The 22,797-nt window shown below is 43.1% G+C and overlaps 1 protein-coding gene across 7 annotated transcripts in view; it reads right to left on the reverse strand.

Moving 5' to 3' along the window:
- grb10 (growth factor receptor bound protein 10) overlaps nucleotides 1-22,797 on the reverse strand; it is a 194,168-nt gene that overhangs the window by 23,181 nt on the left and 148,190 nt on the right. For all 7 annotated transcript variants that reach the window (XM_033049957.1, XM_033049921.1, XM_033049975.1 and 4 more), the window contains 6 exons: nucleotides 19,791-19,865; nucleotides 14,871-15,008; nucleotides 13,168-13,278; nucleotides 1,356-1,454; nucleotides 981-1,058; nucleotides 735-851 (listed from right to left, as the gene is read on the reverse strand). In XM_033049957.1, coding sequence (XP_032905848.1) covers nucleotides 735-851; nucleotides 981-1,058; nucleotides 1,356-1,454; nucleotides 13,168-13,278; nucleotides 14,871-15,008; nucleotides 19,791-19,865 — 618 coding nt within the window. The remainder of the gene's footprint in view (nucleotides 1-734; nucleotides 852-980; nucleotides 1,059-1,355; nucleotides 1,455-13,167; nucleotides 13,279-14,870; nucleotides 15,009-19,790; nucleotides 19,866-22,797) is intronic.

Consider the following 22,797-nt stretch of genomic DNA (forward strand, 5'->3'; position numbering starts at 1 on the left):
GTTCAATGTGTGTGTATGTGTGCTTGGCACGCGTGTGCTTGGTGTGTGTGTGTGTGTGTTTGGCGCGTGTGTGTGTGTTTTTGGCGCATGTGTGCTTGGTGTGTGTGTGTGTTTAGCGCGCGTGTGTGTGTGTGTGTGTGTGTGTGTTTGCCGCATGTGTGCTTGGTGTGTGTGTGTGTTTGGCGCGTGTGTATGTGTGTTCGGCGTGTGTGTGTGTGATTTGTATCTGGGCCATAACGGTACACGGTAGCGCTAAAATCTATGCACCATCTTACCAACCTTTGTCCTGCGGTCGTTCCTATAAAGTTTTGTTCAGATTAATGTTATATTTCACAAGTTTAGTATCCCTTTAAACCTTTCCTCTCCGTAGATTCGTCATGTTTGCCACAAATAATTAGTTTGAATTATTTGGTTCACTATTTGATACAAGCCACTGTCCAATTATCTTGTCTAAGGAAAGAGTGCTGAATACATTAAGATGTGGAGACTGATTAGCTTTTGAATGAAATTCCTTCTTGCAGCACATGAAATGTTATTTTGGGGTATTTCTTTGCACATGGACTTTTAAGTTAACTATATAACCAGACTAATATAATGCCTGTTACGAGAACGAGTACTAGATAACATATTAATAAACAAAGTGCGACAAAGACAATTCTGGGCAGTTATTTTTAACATTCAGACTTTTTGGAATCCCTCAATAAACTTTAAATGAGAAATACGGATTTCTTTACCCTCCACGTTTGACCTTCTTCCATTGCTGCACTTTGGGCCTCTGCAGGATCTTCAATAACTCGACCTGTCTGACCAGAGAAGTCCATTGCTACCAAAGAATTTTCCGATATGCTTCTCTGAAAATGAATGGCAATGTAAACAAAATTATACTTTGGAAGAATATGTCTCTCACAACGCTGGTGTATTTCTCAATAAAAGAATGAATATAGAAATCAAATATTTTTTCCCCCAAAATGTTATCCTACCGCTGGTGTGGAGAAGTGGGATAGCAGTGTTTTCCTCTGTTGAGGTATCCGGAAGTTCTGGTATAAAATAATCCCATACTAGAGACAGAAATTAATAGGGAAAATAATTGCATTTGTTCAAGGTGAAGGGGAAAAAAGAACTTTAAGATATCACAGTAGCCACACATTTATTTCCTAATCAAGGAGTCTTATTACAGAATCTACAATTACAACACGAAATTACAAGTCACAACCAATCTGTATGTTCTTAAAGTAGATTTTTAAGCTAGCACCAAGTTAATGACAAGCAAAACAGAAAGTGAGCACTCAATTTTGAACAGAAAAGTAAAATACAAGATAAAAGGTATAGCTGTAGTGACAGAAACAAAGCAATACCTTGAAGAGTCGGAAGGCTGTCATCCAACATGTCCTACTCGGTTCATCTTCTGCACAAAACAATCGAAGGTCTTTTGCTTCATTTTTCATTTTTATGGGCTAAATTAAGCAAGAAGCAAGAACATGACTCTGCATTTTAAGGAATATTCATGTTTTCATTTTAGTCTGCAGAAATATGACTAATTGTTTACCTCTTAAAAAAGAGAGTACAGAGAGCTTGAAGCATCTTCTCAATAAATGGAATAGCTTGCTCTAGAAAACCTATGAAAATCTAGACCTGGACTATGGGCAAACTCTCTCTCTGTTGCCTGAGCTATAGGAAAAACTGTTCCTGGCACTGCTCAGCTCGGCCCAGCCCCCACTCGTTGTGACCTGTAGGGGGGTTTGGGGAGACATGGCACATGGAAATGCCCCAATCCCACCGAACATAAAATGCCCTTCAGCTCTGCAGCAGCTGAACAATCCATCCAGGCAGTCTTCCAATCGTTCTTCCGTGTGTCTTAGGAGAATGTGTAAGCTGCGATGGACGTGATCCATCGGCATCCAGCTTCCTGGGTAATGTTTCGTGTTTCCCCCAGTCCCCACATTAACAGGGAGAACAGAGCAAAGGATATAGATGCATAAGAAACATTTTTAAAGCAGTGTTTTGAAAGGTCAATGAAAGATGATGCAGTACAAAACTTAGTTTTCAGAATAAACTCAAGAATGGACAAAGTGGCAGTGACTGAAAATTCTCGGGCAGTGATTGGAATTAGGTGTAGTTTGAAAAAAAAGGACAAAAGGCAGACCAGTGGTTAAAAAAAAAACTCTAAACTAAACAAGTCTATTTAACGGGGCTGGGTTATGATTTTGCAAAAGTGGACTGCAAACAGTTACTCGAAGGTAAATCAAACCCAGAGCAGTGGCAAGAAAGGAAGAGGTCATGAAAATTCAAATAAATAGGTTCCCTTTAAAATATAATGAATCTGCCCCAAATCTCATATTCCTGTGGATGTCACAAAGCAAACTGCAGCGGAAAGCAACCAAGGGAAACCGTTGAAACATGATGCAAAGTGCTGGAGGAACTCAACAGGGAAGGCAGCATCTCTGGAGAACATGGATAGAACACTATTTATGTTCTCCAGCGATGCTGCCTGACCAGCTTAGTTATTGCACCACTTTGTATCATTTTTTGTAAACTAGCATCTTCAGTTCCTTGTTTCTACAAGCCCGTGAAAAATACTGAGCACTCATTACAACGGATGTCTGAAATATTAAAAAGGAAATTCGGAAAACAATAAAAAATGAAAATGTCTGCAAAATAAATCAGGGAACCCCTAAAATGTTAAATATTTGAAGAGAAAGAGGATTAAAAAGCAAACTATGGGCCTCTATTTGGAATCAAAGACGACAGGTTGAGTGTCTAGTTCAGAAGACGTATAATTTCAAGTCTGTATTTTTGGCACATCTCTTAATACGAACATTATAAAAAATAAAGCATTCAGTCCCCTGAGATGACAACTCATTACACTGAAATAGTGGCTAATTTTCTACCTCAATACACCCAAAACACAAGGAACTGCAGATGTTGGAATCTGGAGCATAACAAATTGCTGGACGAACTTAGCAGGGCAGGCAACATCTGTGGAGGAAATGGACAAACAATATTTCAGGTTGGAACCCTTCTTCAGGTTCAACATTTGAGGAACGATCCTGAACTGATTCCTGCAATATGCAGAAGTCTAACAGTATGAGTCTTGAATATAACTATTGACTGAGACTCCATAGCTATCTGAGAATTCCAATGATTCACCACCTTTTGAGTGAAGAAACCTCTTAGTTTACAATCCCAAGTTATTTTTTATTACACTCCATTTATTTATTTGTGGCTATCTAGACACCAGAGGCACAAATCAGCATTTGCCCTGAACTGCCCTTGACAAGGTTAGCCACTTTCCTGACCCACCGACTCTTTCTAGGATATAGACCCAATGCTAATGAGGGAAAGACAATATATCTTTAAATCAGAAAGATGGGGACTAAAGGGCCTGTCCCACGAGCATGCAACCTGCATGCGGCAAGCGCGACCAAACCGGAAGCGGGGGCCGCGCGGAGGTCGAGTGATCCCCGTACAGGGCCGGTCCCACCAGCATGTGTCTGCATGTGGCAAGCACGACCAAACCGGAAGCAGGGGCCGTGCGGAGGACGGGTGAGTGACGTGAAGTTCGAGCGAAGTACGCGGGAAGTTCGCGCGAGACGTACGGCATCAAGACGCTGCGTATGGTGTCAAGACGCTGCACACGCCCGTCGAGGCGGCTGCGAGCTGGCAGGCCATTGCCGCGCTGAATTTTTAAACACGCTCAGTTTTTCGAAACCCCGCGCGATGTCGGGACCAGCTCCGCACAACCCCATACGGCTCCGGCGATCGAAGTGGGACCGGCCCCGTGAGGCCATCCGGCTCAACCGACCACGTTAGGTCGCGCTTGCCGCATGGAGTCGCATGCTCGTGGGACAGGCCCTTAAGGCTTTGATGAAGTCTGGAGCTATGTGGTCCTAGTGAAACCCAAAATGGGCATTATCAATGGCACTTACCATCACTATGCTGATGGTTGACTGCAGTTAGCTGCACAAGATTTATCTTGGTTTTAGTGACTACAATGGACAAGTTTCCACACTGTTGCAACCTTATCAGAACAGCTTGGCAAGAAGAGCAGCTGGTTCTTCAGTACCAAGGCTGTGAAGTTGTCTGATTCCATAGCAATTGCTATATTGCCTATCATGTTATTGGAGATTGATACAATTCTAGTCTTAACCAGCCAATGGCTTGAAATTCAACTTTGCATTTCCTTCTATCTGCAGAAATCTTCATCCATTTGTTTATCAAGCATTTATTTACCTTTGCATTATGAATATTTAAAGATTCTGTTCCCACCACCATTTTATTAAAACAGTTTAATGTACAACCACTCATTTTTGGTTATTTCCTAATTCAAGATTCTCCCACCAGAAACAGCGTCAACCAACTTGTCAAAAACCATCTAATCGTATCTCGCCCATCCAAAGTCCGATAGATACAAGCCTACCCGTGCAACCTTTGCTCATAAAACAATCCTTCATTCTCATAGTCTATTATCCCTTTCTTGGAAACCAATTTATTGATTGTCTTTTGTTCAATTCTAAATTCTTGTATATACTGTGCTTTCAACCTTAAACCTTTTCTCTGGATTTAATACTATTTTTAATGTTTCTGTAATCTATGGTTGTACCACTTTTCTTGTTGTCTTCTTGTGCCTTAAAGCAAGTTCAAGTTCAAGTGAGTTTATTGTCATGTGTCCCTGATTGGACAATGAAATTCTTGCTTTGCTTCAGCACACAGAACATAGTAGGCATTTACTACAAAACAGATCAGTGTGTCCATATACCATAATATAAATATACACACACATGAATAAATAAACGGATAAAGTGCAAATAACAGATAATGGGTTATTAATAATCAGAGTTTTGTCCGAGCCAGGTTTAATAGCCTGATGGCTGTGGGGAAGTAGCTATTCCTGAACCTGGATGTTGCAGTCTTCAGGCTCCTGTACCTTCTACCTGAAGGTAGCAGGGAGATGAGTATGTGGCCAGGATGGTGTGGGTCTTTGATGATACTGCCAGCCTTTTTGAGGCAGCGACTGCGATAAATCCCCTCGATGGAAGGAAGGTCAGAGCCGATGATGAACTGGGCAGTGTTTACTACTTTTTACAGTCTTTTCCTCTCCAGGGCGCTCAAGTTGCCGAACCAAGCCACGATGCAACCGGTCAGCATGCTCTCTACTGTGCACCTGTAGAAGTTAGAGAGAGTTCTCGACAAACAGACTCTTCGTAATCTTCTCAGGAAGTAGAGGCGCTGATGAGCTTTCTTGATAATTGCATTAGTGTTCTCGGACCAGGAAAGATCTTCAGAGATGTGCACGCCCAGGAATTTGAAGCTCTTGACTCTTTCAACCATCGACCCTTTGATATAAACGGGGCTGTGGGTCCTTCCAAAGTCCACAATCAGTTCCTTGGTTTTGCTGGTGTTGAGGGCCAGGTTATTGCGCTGGCACCATATGGACAGTTGTTCGATCTCTCTTCTATACTCCGACTCATCCCCATCAGTGATACGTCCCACAACAGTGGTGTCGTCAGCGAACTTGATGGAGTTTGCACTGTGACCGGCTACGCAGTCATGAGTATAGAGTGAGTACAGCAGGGGGCTGAGCATGCAGCCTTGAGGTGCTCCCGTGCTGATTGTTATCGAGGCTGACACATTTCCACGAATACGAACAGACTGTGGTCTGTGAATGAGGAAGTCGAGGATCCAATTGCAGAGGGATGCTCAGAAACCCAGTTCTGCGAGTTTGGTAACCAGCTTGGAGGGGATGATTGGGTTAAATGCCGAGCTGTAATCGATGAATAACAGCCTGACATATGAGTTTTTGTTGTCCAAGTGGTCCAGAGCGGAGTGGGGGGCCAGCGAGATCGCATCCACCGTTGATCTGTTGTGGCGGTAAGCGAACTGCAGTGGGTCCAGGTTTTTGTCGAGGTAGGAGTTGATTTGCTCCATGATCAATCTCTCAAAGCACTTCATCACTACCAGTGTTAGTGCCACTGGTCGATAGTCATTGAGGCATGTCACCTTGCTCTTCTTGGGCACTGGTATAATTTATGCCCTTTTAAAGCAGGTGGGGACCTCAGAAGTGAGAGGTTGAAAATGTCCGTAAAAAGCAAAATATATTAGTTCCAAATATATATAGTATTTCTTTAAATGCCAGTCACTGTCTATCAACTAACATTACCTTTAATGTAGTTCTCCAATCTATGCCAGGATACATCCCCCCTACCCACAGTTTCTGATGATTAGATTGAAAACCCTAATGTCAGATTGAGCTACAATTTCAAACAATGTAAAAATCTAATAGCTAATCATTCCTGTGAACTATTTATAAAAATATGAATTTACCTTATATCAGAGCACTTTATAGGCCATCAAGAAAAAAAAAAGGTAATATAGGTACTGAAGGAGGAATCTTAAGAATTCAAGAGAGTACCAAGCGAGGGTCCAAAACTTAAAGATAGATAAATTATCAAACCTGAATAATATGTATCCCAGGTGAAGGGAAGAAATACTACACCACATGCACTTTACCAACAGATGTGGTACCAGGGAACTGTGAGGTAGTGGAAGTTGTACAAGTTGTTTATAAAGGGAGAAATAGCAAGATTGATTGGCCTGCAGTTACTCAATGTGTTATCAGTAGTAGGCAAATTGTTGATACATTCCAAAGGACAACATAAATTGGCAGTCAGTAATGCATAGATTAAGCAAAGAGAGCCTGCATGGACTTGTTATGTCAAGGTTATATTTGACAGAAGCCCATTTGCTTAGATGGGGAGTTTCAATGAGTAGAGTATTTGATGTAGTTTATATGAATTTTAGAAGGCCCTCGATGAAGTTCCACATGGCAAGCCGATTAAGAAAATAAAATGGAAAGTAATAAACTGATTAAATATTGGTTCATACGCAGAAAGCAGAAGGTAATACTCGATGGCAATTTTATTGATAGAGGGCTATATACGTAGTGGAGATCTACGGGGCTTAGTATGAGGTCTCTTGCTCTTCCTGGTTTATATCAATGATGAAGCTCACTGAGGCATAATTAACATATTTATCAATGATTTAAATCAGCAGTGTGGAAGGAAGTTTTAGACGATATCAAGGTACCAATGTACTGATTAATGCTAAATAGGTAAATGGAACAATTTTGACAAGTGTGAGGTGATGCAAGTGATGAGAGTAAACAAAATAAGAAGATACACTGCACTGTAGAAAGTGGAAGAATATTAAAATGCACATCCACAAATTCCTGGAGGTTATAGATTCAGAATTATACAGCAGTGAAAGAGGCCCTTCGATCCAATTAATCCATACCGTATCAGTCTTCATCGCATCATCTGCCAGCTTGCTCCACATATCCAGCTTGCTCCACGTCCATCTGTGTGGAAAAGTGCCCCTCAGGTCCCTTTTAAATCTTTCCCCTTTCACTTTAAACCTGTACTCTATAGTTTTAGATTCCCCTACCAAAACCATGGGAGGATTAGATCAGGTAAATGCACAGATTCTCCTGCCCAGAGCAGGGGAATCGAGAACCAGAGGGCATAGGTTTAAGGTGAGGGGGGGATAGATTTAACGGGAACCTGAGGGGTAACTTTTTTTTACACAAAGGGTGGTGGGTGTATGGAATGAGCTGCCGAAGGAGGTTGTTGTGGCAGGTACTATTGCAACGTTTAAGAATTAATTTAGACAGGTACATGGATAGATAGGTTTATAGGGATATTGGCCAAAGGCAAGCAGGTGGAACTAATGAGATGGGACATGTTGGTTGGCGTGGGCTGGTTGGGCCAAATGCCTGTTTGACTCTAGCCTGATATTTGCTCTATCTACGCCCATCATGATTATATTTACCACTACAAGCACATCCCTCAGGCACTTACATTCCAAGAAAAGCAGTACCAGCCCTTCCATTCTCTCCTACAATTCAGGCCATTCAGTTCAGGTAACATCCTCGTAAATCTTTTCTGCACCCTTTATAGCTTCCAATTGCTAGATAACCAAAACTGTACACAATATTCCAAATGTCGTCTCACTAATAATTTGTAGAATTGTAACATTCCAACTCTCATAGGTAATGTCTTGATTAATAAAGGCAAGAGAGCCAAATGCCTTCTTTGTTACCTTATCTTCATATGTTACCACTTCCAGGGAAATATGTTCCTAAAATCCCGAGTTACTCCTGCACTTTGTGTTTTACTCAAGACCCAGTATCTGCGGTTCCTTGCGTTTCCATGGGATAATGAAGGTCTTGTCAGGAAAAAGGAGTGTTATGTCTACTCTAGGCAGTTAAGTCCATAGTTAAGAAATAATTCAGGAGACCAAAACGGGGGCATTAGGTATCATTTGCAGATAGCTAAAGGAAAATCCTAAGAGATTCTCTAAGTCTCTAACAAGCAGATGAGTAACTGGGGAATGATAATGTGCCCTTAAGAGCCTGTGGCTATCTATGTTGTGGAACCTTGGGTGATGGGCAAAGTCTTAAAGAATACTTCCGATCAGTATTTACTGTGGAGAAGGTAATAGAAATTAGGAAATCAGGGAATAGAACAGTGACAAAGAACTGGAGTGACACAATGTGTCAGGCAACATCTTGGAGAACATGGATAGGTGATTTTTCGGGTCAGAACCCTTCTTCAGGCTGATTGGCGAGGGAGAAAAAAAAGCTGTGAGAGGAGGGGCAGGACAAAGCCTGTAATAGGTGGATCCAATAGGTAATAGGTGGATCCAAATAGTGGGGGGGGGGGGGTTAATAGGCAGATTTTGGGACAAAGGCCAGAGATTACAAGACAGAAGGTGTGAGACAAAATGATTGAAGACCTGTGAATTGTGAAGTTAGAGGAAGTAATGTACAGTGTCCTCCATAATGTTTGGGACAAAGTCCCATCATTTATTTATTTACCTCTGTACTCCACAATTTGAGATTTGTAATAGAAAAAAATCACATGTGGTTAAAGCGCACAGTCAGATTTTATTAAAGGGTATTTTTACACATTTTGGTTTCACCATGTAGAAATTACAGCTGTGTTTATATATAGTCCCCCATTACATGGCACCATAATGTTTGGGACACATGGCTTCACAGGCGCTTGTAATTGCTCAGGTGTGTTTAATTGCCTCCTTAATGCAGGTATGAGAGCTCTCAGCACCTCGTCTTTCCTCCAGTCTTTCCATCAGCTTTGGAAACTTTTATTGCTGTTTATCAACATGAGGACAAAAGTTGTGCCAATGAAAGTCAAATAAGCCATTATGTGACTGAGAAACAAGAATAAAACTGTTAGAGACATCAGCCACACCTTAGGCTTACCAAAATTAACTGTTTGGAACATAATTAATAAGGAAGAGAGCACTGGTGAGCTTACTAATCGCAACGGGACTGGCAGGCCAAGGATGACCCCCACAGCTGATGACAGAAGAATTCTCTCCATAATAAAGAAAAATCCCCAAATTTTCCCGACAGATCAGAAACACTCATCAGGAGTCAGGTATAGAATTGTCAATGACCACTGTCCACAGAAGACTTCATGAACAGAAATACAGAGGCTACACTGCAGGATGCAAACCACTGGTTAGCCGCAAAAATAGGATGGCCAGGTTACAGTTTGCCAAGAAGTTCTTAAAAGAGCAACCGTAGTTCTGGTAAAAGGTCTTGTGGACAGATGAGACGAAGATTAACATATCAGCGTGATGGCAAGAGCAAAGTATGGAGGACAGAAGGAACTGCCCAAGATCCAAAGCATACCACCTCATCTGTGACACATGGTGGTGGGGGTGTTATGACCTGGGCATGTATGGCATGATGGTAGCAGCAAAATGAATTCTGAAGTGTATAGACACATCCTATCTGCTCAAGTTCAAACAAATGCCTCAAAACCCATTGGCCGGCAGTATTCTACAGCAAGACAATGATCCCAAACATACTGCTAAAGCAACAACGGAGTTGTTCAAAGCTAAAAAATGGTCAATTCTTGAGTGACCAAGTCAATCACCCAATCTGAACTCAATTGAGCATGCCTTTCATATGCTGAAGAGAAAACTGAAGGGGACTAGCCCCCAAAACAAGCATAAGTTAAAGATGGCTGCAATACAGGCCTGGCAGAGCATCACCAGAGAAGACACCCAGCAACTGGTGATGTCCATGAATCGCAGACTTCAAGCAGTCATTGCATGCAAAGGATGTGCAACAAAATATTAAACATGACTACTTTCATTTACATAACATTGCTGTGTCCCAAAGATGTGCCCTGAAATGGGGGGACTATGTATAAACTGCTGTAATTTCTACATGGTGAAACCAAAATGTAGAAAAATGGCCTTTATTAAAATCTGACAATGTGCACTTTAACCACATGTGATTTTTTCTATTACAAATCTCAAATTGTGGAGTAAAGAGCCAAATAAATAAATGATGGGTCTTTGTCCCAAACATTTTGGAGGGCATTGTCGGTGGAAGGGCATTTATAAGTGTGAATTCAAATGCAGCACAGGGGAGAGACAGGGGGAAAGGAATGGGGTGGATGGTTGGTAGGAGGGGGTGGGGGGGTTATGTAACTTGTAAAAGCAAAATCCAATTTTGATTCCCCATACTGTTGTAAGCTGCCCAAGTGGAATATCAGGTGCTGTTCCTCTAATTTGTGTGTGGCCTCATTCTGGCAATGGAGGCGGCCCAGGTCACAAAGGTCAGTATGGGAAGGGGAAGGGGGGTTAAAATGGTTAGCAACCACGAGATCCAATAGGCCCTAGTGGACCGACGCAAATGTCCAGTGAAATAGTCGCCGTCTATTCTTCATCTCACTTGTGTACACACCTCATTGGGAACACTATATGCAGTAGATGAGGTTAGAGGAAGTGTACATGACTCTTATCTCACTGGGAAGGTCCTGCTGGGGTCCCTGGATGTAAGTGAGGGAGGAAGTGAAACATATTGATATGACAAAACAGGAGTTGCTGGCAGCTTTGAAATGCATATAGGTGGATTAATCTTCAGGGCCTGTTGTGGGAAGAAAGTGAGGAAATTGCTGGGCCCCAGCAAAAATTTCTGTACCTTTTTCAGCAACGGGTGAGGTACCGGAAGACTGCAGGATCTAAGGAGCCTTTAAGAAGGGCTACAAGTCTAAGCCAAGGATCTATAGGCCGGAAATCCTAACACCAGCGGTGGGAACGTTACTGGAAGGGATTCTGAAATATGTTTTTTCTGAGAGACAGGATCTGTCTGCATTTGGAAAGACGAGGATTTGATTAGAGGTGAAAGGCATGAGTTTGTTTGTGGAAAATCACGTCACTCAAAATTTGTTAAGGACGTCTTTGAGGAGGTGACCAAGAGAATTGACGAAGGAATGGAGATATATGTTGTCTGCGTCGACATTTGAAAGGCTTATGACAATATTTCGCATGGTAGGTTGGTCAGGAAACTGAGATTCGAGGGATCCAAGGTGAGCAAGCCAATTTGATAAAAACAGTGATTTAGTTGAAGGTATGATAGGGTGGTAGAGGAGGTATGCTTTTTTAGGTTGGAGGCTTTAACCAGTGGTTGCTGCTGTAGAGATCGGTGATGGAACTACTATTGTCTGTTACATATATTAACAATTTATATGACAATGCAGGAGACATCATGAGTACGTTTGCAGATAACAGTAAAGTTGGTGATATGATGGATAGCGAAGAAGGTTATCTAGAGTTAGAACAGGATCTAAAACAATTTAAAAAGTGGGCAAAGGAATGATAACTGAATTTAACCAAGTGATGCATTCATGTGAAGTTAAACAAGGGCAGGATATATACAGTGATCCCATCACCAGTCACATCTTCCCATCCCCACCCTTCTCTGCTTTACACAGAAACCGCTCCCTCCACGATAGGTTCACTCATCCCTTCCCACCCAAACCACTCCATCCTAAGGTACTTTCCCCTGAAACCGCAGGCAATGTTACGCCTTCCTATCTACTTCCTCCTTCACATCCAGCCAGGTATCTTGAGGGCCTGTTAGCAAGCGATTGCATGCGTCTAGCGCATCCAAACGTGATCGCTTGAGGCGTATGGCCTCGCGGGGCCGGTCCCAATTCAAACCGCGGAGGCGTATGGTGTTGTGGCTGCGGCTGCGGGTCGACAGGCCGTTGTCGCGCGGGATTTTCGAACAGTGCAAGATATTTGGAGCCCCGCGCGATGTCGGGACCAGCCCCGCATAACTCCATACGCCTCCGCCGATCGAAGTGGGACTGGCCCCGCGAGGCCGTACGCCTCAAGCGACCACGTTTGGTCGCGCTAGACGCATGCTGAAGGGACAGGCCCTTTAGCAGTCCTTCCAGGAGAAATAAAGGTTCACATGCACCTCCTCCATCTACTGCATTTGGTGATCCCGATCTGGCCTCCTTTACATCAGCGATACCCACCGTTGATTAGGTGACTGTTTTGCCAAACACTTGCACTCGGTTTGGCAGGGTCTTCCAGTTGCCCCCTCCCCTTCCCATACCAACCTTTTTGCCCCGAGCTTCCTTCACTACCAAATTGAGGCCACATGCAAACTGGAGTAAAAGCAGCTCATATTCCACTTGGGCAGTTTACAACCCGAGGGCATGAACACTGAATTCTCCAATTCTAGGTCAGTAACAAACAACCCCCCTTTCCCCTAACCATTCCTCGAATTAATAAAGGCATAGACTATTTTCTAAATGGGGAGAGCATTTAGAAATCGGAAATGTAAAGGGTCTTGGGAGTGCTAGTGCAGGATTCCCTTTTAATTTGTTAATTTGCAGAAAAGGAATAGGTGACGTTTTGTATCAAGACGAAGGGTCTTGACCCAGAACGTCACCTATTCCTTTTCTCCTGTGTGACCCGCTGAGTTACTCCAGCTTTTTGTGTCTGCCGATCAAAAGCCACCTGCCCAATATCCACCTATCACTTGCCAGGCTTTAACTCACCAAATACTACCAGTCTGAAGAAAGGTCCCGACTGGAAACATCACTACCATTGTTAAAACATTGTTGTCCTGAAGATGCTGCCTGACCTGCTCAGTTAATCCAGCACTTTGAGTCTTTTTTTTGTAGACCAGTATCTGCAGTTCCTTATATCTCCAATATTCAATTTTTATTATCTTCAGTGATCTTTCAAAAAAGTTGATCAATTAATTAAGTTAACATAGATTTCTATGAAATAAAGCAAACTAATGTATTTGCAGAAGAACAAATTAGAAAAAAATACCTTTATACAGAAACCATAGTCAGTTGGTGCACTGTATGTTTTCTTTCCAGCTTTTAACAAAAATATATTATTATCTTCAATGTCAGCCAACAGCTGCAGATGTCTTGGTTCCTGTGCAAATGACAACATGAAACACATTCAGTATTTGCAAAGCAGCTGACAGGAAATTAATTTTATTCAAGTGATTTAGACACAAAAGTAATTATGCAGCAAAACTATCATGTTTCAGGCTAGAGGATTCAACTGCCAATGAAATGGTAACGTTCACGGCAAACAACTACAGAATGGGCATATTTAATTGCATTTTAATTATTAGACTCACTGGACAAAGACTAAAGTTTACATTATTGTTAACTGACATTTCACCTCCTTTACTCCCACCTGGCTCCATCTGCCCACCATCCTTCATATTCCTACACCCCTCCCCCTCATCACAATACTGGCTCTCTTGCCTCTCCACTCTAAGTCCAGATGTAGGGTCTTAACCTGAAATGTTGTCAATCCCCAAACCCCCCCCCCCCCCCGCACACCCAAAAACCCACACAGATGCCAAATTCCTCCAGCATTTTATATTTTGCTCCAAATTCCAGCATCTGCCAAATTCCATCTCTTCCGAAACTTAGATATTAGGATAAATATTTTCTCAGAACTACATCGAATTTCCATATATTTTGCATCGTTCAGGCAGCAGGAAAGAGGAACTGTCAAAAGTTTGTTTTAATGAGAACCACCTCAATTTCTGCTGTCCTAAATTTTTGAGATTGATCCACTAAGATCCATATGGTATGGAAACAGGCCCTTCAGCCTACCTTGTCGGTGCCGACCTGCATTTGCCTGAACCTTTTCTTTCCTCATATCTGTCCAAATGTCTTTCTAAAAGTCATAATAGAAGTTTCTATAGCTTTCTCTGGCAGTTCTGAATATGGTGTACCCTCGTAGTGAAAAGGTCGACTCTTAAATTTCTTCCCTTTCACCGCAAGCCTATGCCCTCTAGTTTTTCTCTCTTGGAAAAAGACTGAGCCTTCACTTTATTCATGACCCTCATGACCTTGCACGTCTCATTAAGGTCGGATGGTATGTTTGTCTTCAGAGGCTGAGACACTGAGTTCATGAGTCAGGAAGTCATGCTGTAGCTTTATAAAATTTTGGTTATGTCGCACTTAGAATATTGTGTGTAGTTCTGGTTTCCCCATTACATGAAAGATGCAGAGGGCTTGGAGATGGTGTACAAGGGGTTTACTGGAAAGTTGCCTGGATTAGAGAATATTAGCTAAAAAGAGGTTGCACAAACTTGGATTGTTTTCTCTGGAACTGCAGAGGATGAGGAGCAACATGATAGCAGTATATATACTGTCAGACCCTTTTCCCCCAGGGCAGAATTGTCAAAGACGAGAAGGTATAGCTTTCAGATCAATGTTTAAAAGAGATGTGCGAGGCGAGTTTTTTTATAGCATAGTGAGTGATGGGTGACTCGATAATGTTGCCTGGGTGGTGGTGGAAGTAGATATAATAGTAGCATTTAAGAGGCTCTTGCATAGGCACATGGTTTATGCAGCAAAATGGAGAAATATGGAGCAAATGCAGGCAGAGATTAGTTTCGCTTGGCATCATGTTCAGTACAAACATTGTGGGCTTGAGGGACGTTTCCTGTGCTGTACTGTTGTATAAGATCTTCAACAGAAAAATTCTAAACAATAACTTACTTTTGAAGCTCCTTTTGAGGAGAAGTAAAGCCCTGATCTTCGTAAAAAAACACACAGCTTCTTCCAAGACTTTTTCCCCAATTCCTTCACATGCAAGGATCCTTGAATTTCTGGACAACTGCTAGAGTTCAAGAAATTCTGTAACAAAATATTTTAGAATTTATGTCCAAAAATATTTCTATTCCAAAGCGGCTGCTTCATTCTTTATGGACAGCAAGAATGGGCACAAGACAAGATTTAACAGACCTGTAGACTATCCATTGCATCAGTTGCATTGTTTTATTATCCTGTCTACATATTCAGCCTTTGCTACTCCTCTGTTTATGAAACCATTAATCATGCATCGTCATCTCCAGACCCGACTATTTCAAATTCCCTCGGTTAGCTTTGCATTTTCCATTTTGTATGTTTTATTTTCTGCACAATGCCCGTGCCCATGGGATATCCCACATTTATTCCTAAAGTTTTTAAATTAATCAAGCAAAATGTATTTAAATGTTTTTGTTAAGTTAACAATTTCACTCACTTGATTGACTCCAATAATGAAGCCTGAGCAGGTTGGGCCTGGAGTTTAGAAGGATGTGAAACGATCTAATTGAAACATAAGATTGTGAAGGGATTAACAGGGTGCATACTGGCTGATTGGTTCCCTTGGTGGTGTAATGCAGAATTAAGGGACAACGTTTCAAAATAAGTATGGCCACTTAAGAAGGGATGTAAATTTTTTACTTTGAGAGCCACAAATCTTTGGAGTTCATAACAACAGAGCAATGGGGAGAGAATTGCTGTCTTACTGAAGATATCTCCAGATTTTTAAACTAGAAAAGAGTCAAAGGAGATGGGGAGAGTGTTGTCCTTACTGAATGTTGGAGTCGGCTCAAGCCACCTGCTGACTTATTTCTGCTCCTATTCCTCTTGCTCTTAAACATTGTTTTTCCAATGTGCTTTTTCATGTGCAGTTCGGCTTAAATTTTGTTGGCACTTATATACAATACAAATACCACAATTTTGGATGCGAGCTAGCATGGAGTGGGGCACATCTGGCTGTTAAAGCATTTCCTGGGGCCCGGTCTGACATCAACTATAGGAGGACCATGCATAGTATACCATCTTTCCAATTAGGAACTAGCTCCATACGCTCCTGCAAATCAGACAGGTACATTCCATAAACCACTAATCTATTAACTGGTCCCTATAAATCAACACTGATCTTTGTCCACCAGTGTCTGTACTTATGATATGTTTGAATCGTATTTCACCTTGTCCCAAAATATCACTCATTTTTTCAGCCTGCTTAACACCAAGCACTATAGTCAGGGCCGGATTTAGATGAAGAGAGACCCTAGGCTGTTCCACTTGTGAGGCCTCTCCCAATTCCCCACCCTCACGACTAGAGGAAGATGGTCCACCAGATTGACACCGATTTGCAGCCGAGCGTGGCCAATGAGATAAGGGGCTTGAAAGCTGCGCTTTTTTATCTATTTATTTATTTATTTATTTCCAGTGCTGGTGTCGAGTTATCGGCTTAAAACACTATTATTCTGAAATGGAAGGCAAGGAAAATTACTGAAGGGTTGTTTAGAGACTACAGTGCGTTGTGACAGCATTTGTAAGAAAAGCCTATGACAGTGTCAAATATATTATACACCTTGCAGGGCTCTCACTTAACTTTTTTTCTCTGTTGTCAGCCGGGCAACCGTGGTAGCTTTTTAAGTTGCCAAATGACAATTTAGGTGGTAATTTAAGACGGCTTGCATGACGTGTGCGATAATGTGCTCCGACGAAGTGCGTAGTTACCAGCCGGAATTATGCTCAATGAAGCATTCACATATTATTTTTGGTTCAAATAAAGTCACAAACTAACCATATTCACCAATCAAGACATGATATATACCATAATGACATGCAGCAAAATTATAATACAGTATCTCAACTCTTTTTACACGTTGCAATGAATTGAATTTCAATTATTTCTTTCCATTTCCAAACAAAAATGTGGTTGGATTATTCAGCGTATGATCAACCGCGGTGAGTTCAAGCGCAGGCTTGGAGATCGCTTCGCGCAACACCTCCACTCAGTTCGCAATAACCAACCTGATCTCCCGGTGGCTGAACACTTCAACTACCCCTCCCATTCCGAATCCGACCTTTCTGACCTGGGCCTCCTTCATGGCCAGAGTGAGGCCACCGCATATTGGAGGAGCAGCACCTCATATTTGCTTGGGTAGTTTACACCCCAGCGGTATGAACATTGGCTTCTCCAATTTCAGGTAGTCCTTGCTTTCTCCCTCCTTCCCCTCCCATTCCCAGCTCTCCCACAGCCTACTGTTTCCACCTCTTCCTTTTACGTGTCCCCTCCCCCGACATCAATCTGAAGAAGGGTCTCGACCCGAAACGTCGCCTATTTCCTTCGCTCCATAGATGCTGCCTCACCCGCTGAGTTTCTCCAGCATTTTTCTCTACCCATGCACACAAGTTCTGTTATCCCACTTTCCTCACCCACTCCCTACACATTAGGGGCAATTGTACAGAGACAAGTTAACCTACAGAGCCAATACGTCTTTGGGATGTGGGAGGAAACCCACACGCTTGCAGGGAGAATGTGCAAATTCAACACAGACAGTGCCCGAGGACAGGATCGAACACAGATCTCTGGCGTGTGAGGCAGCAAGTCTATCAGCGGTGCCACTATGTTTTGTTTTCCAACACTCAAAAAAATTATACGTTGATAACTTTGGTTACTAAAAAAAGGAAAATATCCATTTTCAGTCTAAAATCTCCAAGTGAAGCTATGTCCCCCTTTACAGCTACTGTATGTTTTAATTCAGTTCAAGACTATGGGGCAGTACATTGGCCATAAAGTTGCTGCCTAAAAGTGCCAGATGGATTTTCTCCGTGTGCTCTTGTTTCCTTCCACATTCCAAAGGTGTGCATGAACCTTTTTCAGACCCAACCCAAAACGTAATATTTTCTTATGTCCAGAGATTCCAGAAATGGGGTACTGATCCCCAATCAGTACCCCATTTCTGCCTTCTCCCCATATCCCCTGACTCCGCCATCTTTAAGAGCCCTATCTAGCTCTCTCCAGAGAACTGGCCTCCACCGCCCTCTGAGGCAGAGAATTCCACAGACTCGCAACTCTCTGTGAGAAAAAGTGTTTCCTCGTCTCCGTTCTAAATGGCTTACCCCTTATTCTTAAACTGTGGCCCCTGGTTCTGGACTCACCCAACATCGGGAGCATGTTTCCTGCCTCTAGCGTGTCCAAACCCTTAACAATCTTATATGTTTCAATAAGATATCCTCTCATCCTTCTCAACTCCAGAGTGTACAAGCCCAGCTGCTCCATTCTCTCAGCATGACAGTCCCGCCATCCCGGGAATTAACCTTGTAAACCTACGTTGCACTGCCTCAATAGCAAGAATGTCCTTCCTGAAATTAGGGGACCAAAACAGCACGCAATACTCCAGGTGTGGTCTCACTAGGGCCCTGTTCAACTGCAGAAGACCTATTTGCTCCTATACTCGACTCCTCTTGTTATAAAGGCCAACATGCCATTCGCTTTCTTCACTGCCTGCTGTACCTGCATGCTCACTTTCATAGACTGATGAACAAGGACCCCCAGATCCCGTTGTACTTCCCCTTTTCTCAACTTGGCCAATTTAGATAGTAATCTGCCTTCCTGTTTTTGATACCAAAGTGGATAACCTCACATTTATCCACATTAAACTTCATCTGCCATGCATCTGCCCACTCCCCCAACCTGTCCAAGTCACCTTGCATTCTCATAGCATCCTCCTCACAGTTCACACTGCCACCCAGCTTTGTGCACAGATAAAGAATAAAGGGTACAACATTGGTGCAAGAGAAAGCACGATTTAAGATAATGATGGGAAGTCAGGACCGCACTCTAGCTGATGAGAGGACCGTTCAGTTGCCTGATAGCAGCCGGGAAGGAACTGTCTCTGAATCTAGAGGTATGCGTTTTCAGACTTCTGTGCCTCTTGCCTGATGGGAAAGGGGAGAAGGGGGAGTGTTCGGGGTGAGACTGGTTTGTAACTATGCTGGTGGCATTTGCTGAGGCAGCATAAAATGTAGATGGAGTCAATGAAAGGGAGGCTGGTTTGAGTGATGGTCTGGGCTACGTCCACAACTCTGCAATTTCTAGCAGTCCTGGACGGAGCTATTCCCAAACCAAATATGCAAGATTGGAGTCCTGGGCCTCCTCCATTGTCAAAGTGAAGCCCAGCGCAAATTGGAGGAACAGCACCTCATATTTCACTTGGGTAGCTTATACCCCAGCGGTATGATCATTGACTTCTCTAACTTCAAATACCCCTTGCTTTTCCTCTCTCTCCATCCCCTCCTCCTTCCCAGTTCCCCACCAGTTTTACTGTCTCCGACTACATTCTATCTGTGTCCCGCCCACTCCCGACATCAGTCTGAAGAAGGATCTCGACCCGAAACGTCACCCATTCCTTCTCTCCAAAGATGCTGCATGTCCCGCTGAGTTACTCCAGCATTGTGTCTACCTCCGATTTAAACCAGCATCTACAGTTCTTTCCTACACATGTAAGATTGGTTGATACCCACTGAAAATAAAAACTCCAGAACATTCCAATTCTTTAAAATTAAATAATCTGGTCATTCATGCCTATAAATGATCACCTCCTCGAGAAATATTTTTACAAAAACTTCCAATCGATCTGAATGTTTAAAAACCTTAAACAATAATACTTACCTTCTCTACATTTAGCTCTCTTCAAGATTTCTCGATGCTGTCATCATCTAATCATTGCAGTCTGATAAATTTCAATTTATACCAAACTTACATACATGGTATTTTTTGTTACTAATTTAAAAATGATTTCCATATTCAAAGAAAAAATTTGTGCAAAGTTTCCAAAGGCACAAATAGCCTACCTGCATGAGCTGCGAGTGTGGATTACTTCCATTTAATTCCTGGCAACAGGATACCATCTGCTCTGGAAAGAAGCTCTGTCCAAGCAAATAATATTTCAAAGATTGGTTAATAGACACATTACATTCTACATTTGTCCTCAGAATCCTTACCTATGACAATATTTAACTAAAAATACAAGAAACTTTAAACCTTTGAAATCCAATAAGGATTTGGTGAGTAATTTATTTTCACTGCAAAGACAACTATTTACAACAATTAATTCTCATGTATCACTCCAGATTCAACTCGCAAGCTACAAAGTCAAGTCTTGAACTTCTTAAGGATGCTCAGGGCCCTTAAATCAACAAGGGACAAACTGCAAAAATACTATAATCCACCATCTGATTGTTGGAAATTCTGATGTTTTACATCTGGTACACGTTGGTTTCTTGTGGTCTCTTTAACCTTTAAATTTACTGAGAAATGTATTATATAACTGTTACATCTTAAAATGAATGTAGAAAGTGTATTTCGGTCCCAATAGGAATAATAACTAATAGTCAAGATAATGTGAATCCTGAGGGTGCCATATTACTGGGGTTTTACTGTATTAACTAATAAAACAGTAGTTGCTGGAAATACTCAACTGACAGGCTGCATCCTTAAAAAGACAAGTGGAGTTAACCTCTCAGAACTGCCCAAGGGTCCCTGGCCTGACACATTAACTTTGTTTCTCTTTCTGCAGCTGTTGCTTGACCTGCTGAATTAACAGGATTTCTGTTTTTTGTCATTTAAGATTTCCAGCGCTTGCAGATATGCATTGCTAACTAAAACTGGTGAAGATGACAACAAAAAACTTTATATATCTTTGGGTAAGGTTACATGGCAAAATAAAAATCTCATGACATAAATCAACATTTCTGAAATTGAAATTGAAAATATTAGCTGATTACAATGTCAGTAGATAAATAATCCACATATCCTGAAAAAGAATCCGAAGACTTCCGGAGAGTTCAAATTCTAATGGGCCTGTCCCACTTAGGCAATTTTTCAGCGGACTGCCGGCGACTGTCAAGTTGCCGGCAGTCGCCTGAAAAACCGGCAAATGGAACAGCGACTGTCAGAGTGGAACACACACACAAACACATCGCTTCCTACACCAGCCCGTTATGCAGGCGGGGGGCAGGACAAACGGGGGAGCGCTGTCTAAAAAATTCACACAGTGCAAAGCCAAGGTGAAACAGACACACACTGCGATGAACAGGAAGGTTGGCATTGTAAAAAGACGGCTAAAGCACAGTGTGTGGTAAGTCCTTTAAAAAAGGGGGGGAGTGGGGGGGAGAAGGAGTGGAGACAACTTTTAACCATAGTAACTCCTCATTACCCACAAATGATGATTAGGTCAGGAGATTAAACTCGATTAAATGTAGGAAGGATAAAAAAGCAGGCAAGGAGCAACACCAGACATAACTAGAAATTAAAAGATAATCTGGTGAATCTGGAATACACAGCATTATTTGACTCTAAAATTGCAAAAAGTTTGCTATTTACAGCGAACTGATAACACGATGGAGAACAGATCCAGACTCCACAAACTTAATTTAGTCATGAAGGTGGACCATTTAACAATGAAAGGCCTATATATATATATATATACCAGACCAACTGGGACCCGTTGGGTCCCATCACACAGGAGGCCTGGTCCCCCAACGCAATATTACACCACTCACCCATAGCCTCCACGGAAGGCAAGGAGAGATTTAGAGAGATATAGACCAAGCTCCTCTGTGTGCAGCCATGTCAGCAGCGCGTCAGTTTTTCCAGCTTTTTAAATTTTTTTAGTATGTTTTAAAGTCTGTATTTAATGTTTCTTCGTGTGTTTTGTGTGGGGGGTGGTGTGGGGGGGTAAGGGGGAACCCGCTTCGGTCGCCTCCTCCATGGAGAGGCGACTTTTTCCAGGTCGCCTCCCCTGTGGCCTAACATCAAGGATCGACGTGGCCTTTCCCGGAGACGCGCCCGGGGCTTCAGCGGCGGGCGCAGCGTGGACTCTCGGCGTGGAACGGGTGAACCCTCGCTGGGGCTCGCTGGAGGGGAGCGCTCCGTTTCGCTGGCCCGGGGCAGCTGGCAGCCTGAAGTCGCAGCCTGAAGCCGCGGTCTGCACAGCTCCAGCTGGCGCGGCGTCTACAGCCCGGGATCCCTCGTGGGGGACCCGGGGGAAGAAGAAGCCATCACTGCCGGCCCACGGCCAACTTCTACCGCGGGTGCGGCATGGACTTACCATCACCCCTGGAGGGGAGCTTCGACCGCCGGCCCTGCAGTCTACGGTGCTTCTGGCTGCGGCGAGGACTTTAAATCTCGACCGCCGGCCTGCGGCCTACAACAATCTAAAGCCGCGGTCTCCGGTGAGGAAGAGCCGATCCTGGACTGACTGGACTCTGGTCCTGTACACGGGGGGGAAATGAAGGAGGACTGGCCAAATTTTTGTGCCTTCCACCACAGTGATGAATGCTGTGGTGGATGTTTGTGTTACAGTTTTATTGTGTGTTCTTTATTATTGTACTGCTGCTGACAACCCAAATTTCCACCAACCCTGGTTGTGTGGCAATAAATTATATCTATCTATCTTATATCTATCTATCTTATATCTATCTATCAAGTGGGATCTTTTGGGCCCCGTCCCCTGGTGGGGTGGTGCGAGGCGTGGCACCTGCGCTCACCCCGCAGACAGGCGCCCCCCGAACGGGTTGGGGGGGGGGGTAAGGGGAGCGAGGCGGAAGGAGGGGTGCGGGGGGCCGAGAGTCAAGAATGCTTTATTGCCATACGTCCCAGATAGGACAATGAAATTCTTGCATGCTTGGCTGTAGGGAAAAAGCTGTTCCTCAACCTGGACGTTACAGTTTTCAGGATAACCTGGGGGGGGGGAGGGGGGAAGAGTGTAAATAATCCAGGGGGGGGGTAGGGCGGGGGAGAAGGGGGAAGGGGAGGAGGGGTGAATAACCCGGGGGGTGTTGGCTGCCTCTTTGAGCT

This window comes from Amblyraja radiata, chromosome 2 (genome assembly GCF_010909765.2).
Source record: "Amblyraja radiata isolate CabotCenter1 chromosome 2, sAmbRad1.1.pri, whole genome shotgun sequence".
NCBI classification, from domain to species: Eukaryota; Metazoa; Chordata; class Chondrichthyes; order Rajiformes; family Rajidae; genus Amblyraja; species Amblyraja radiata.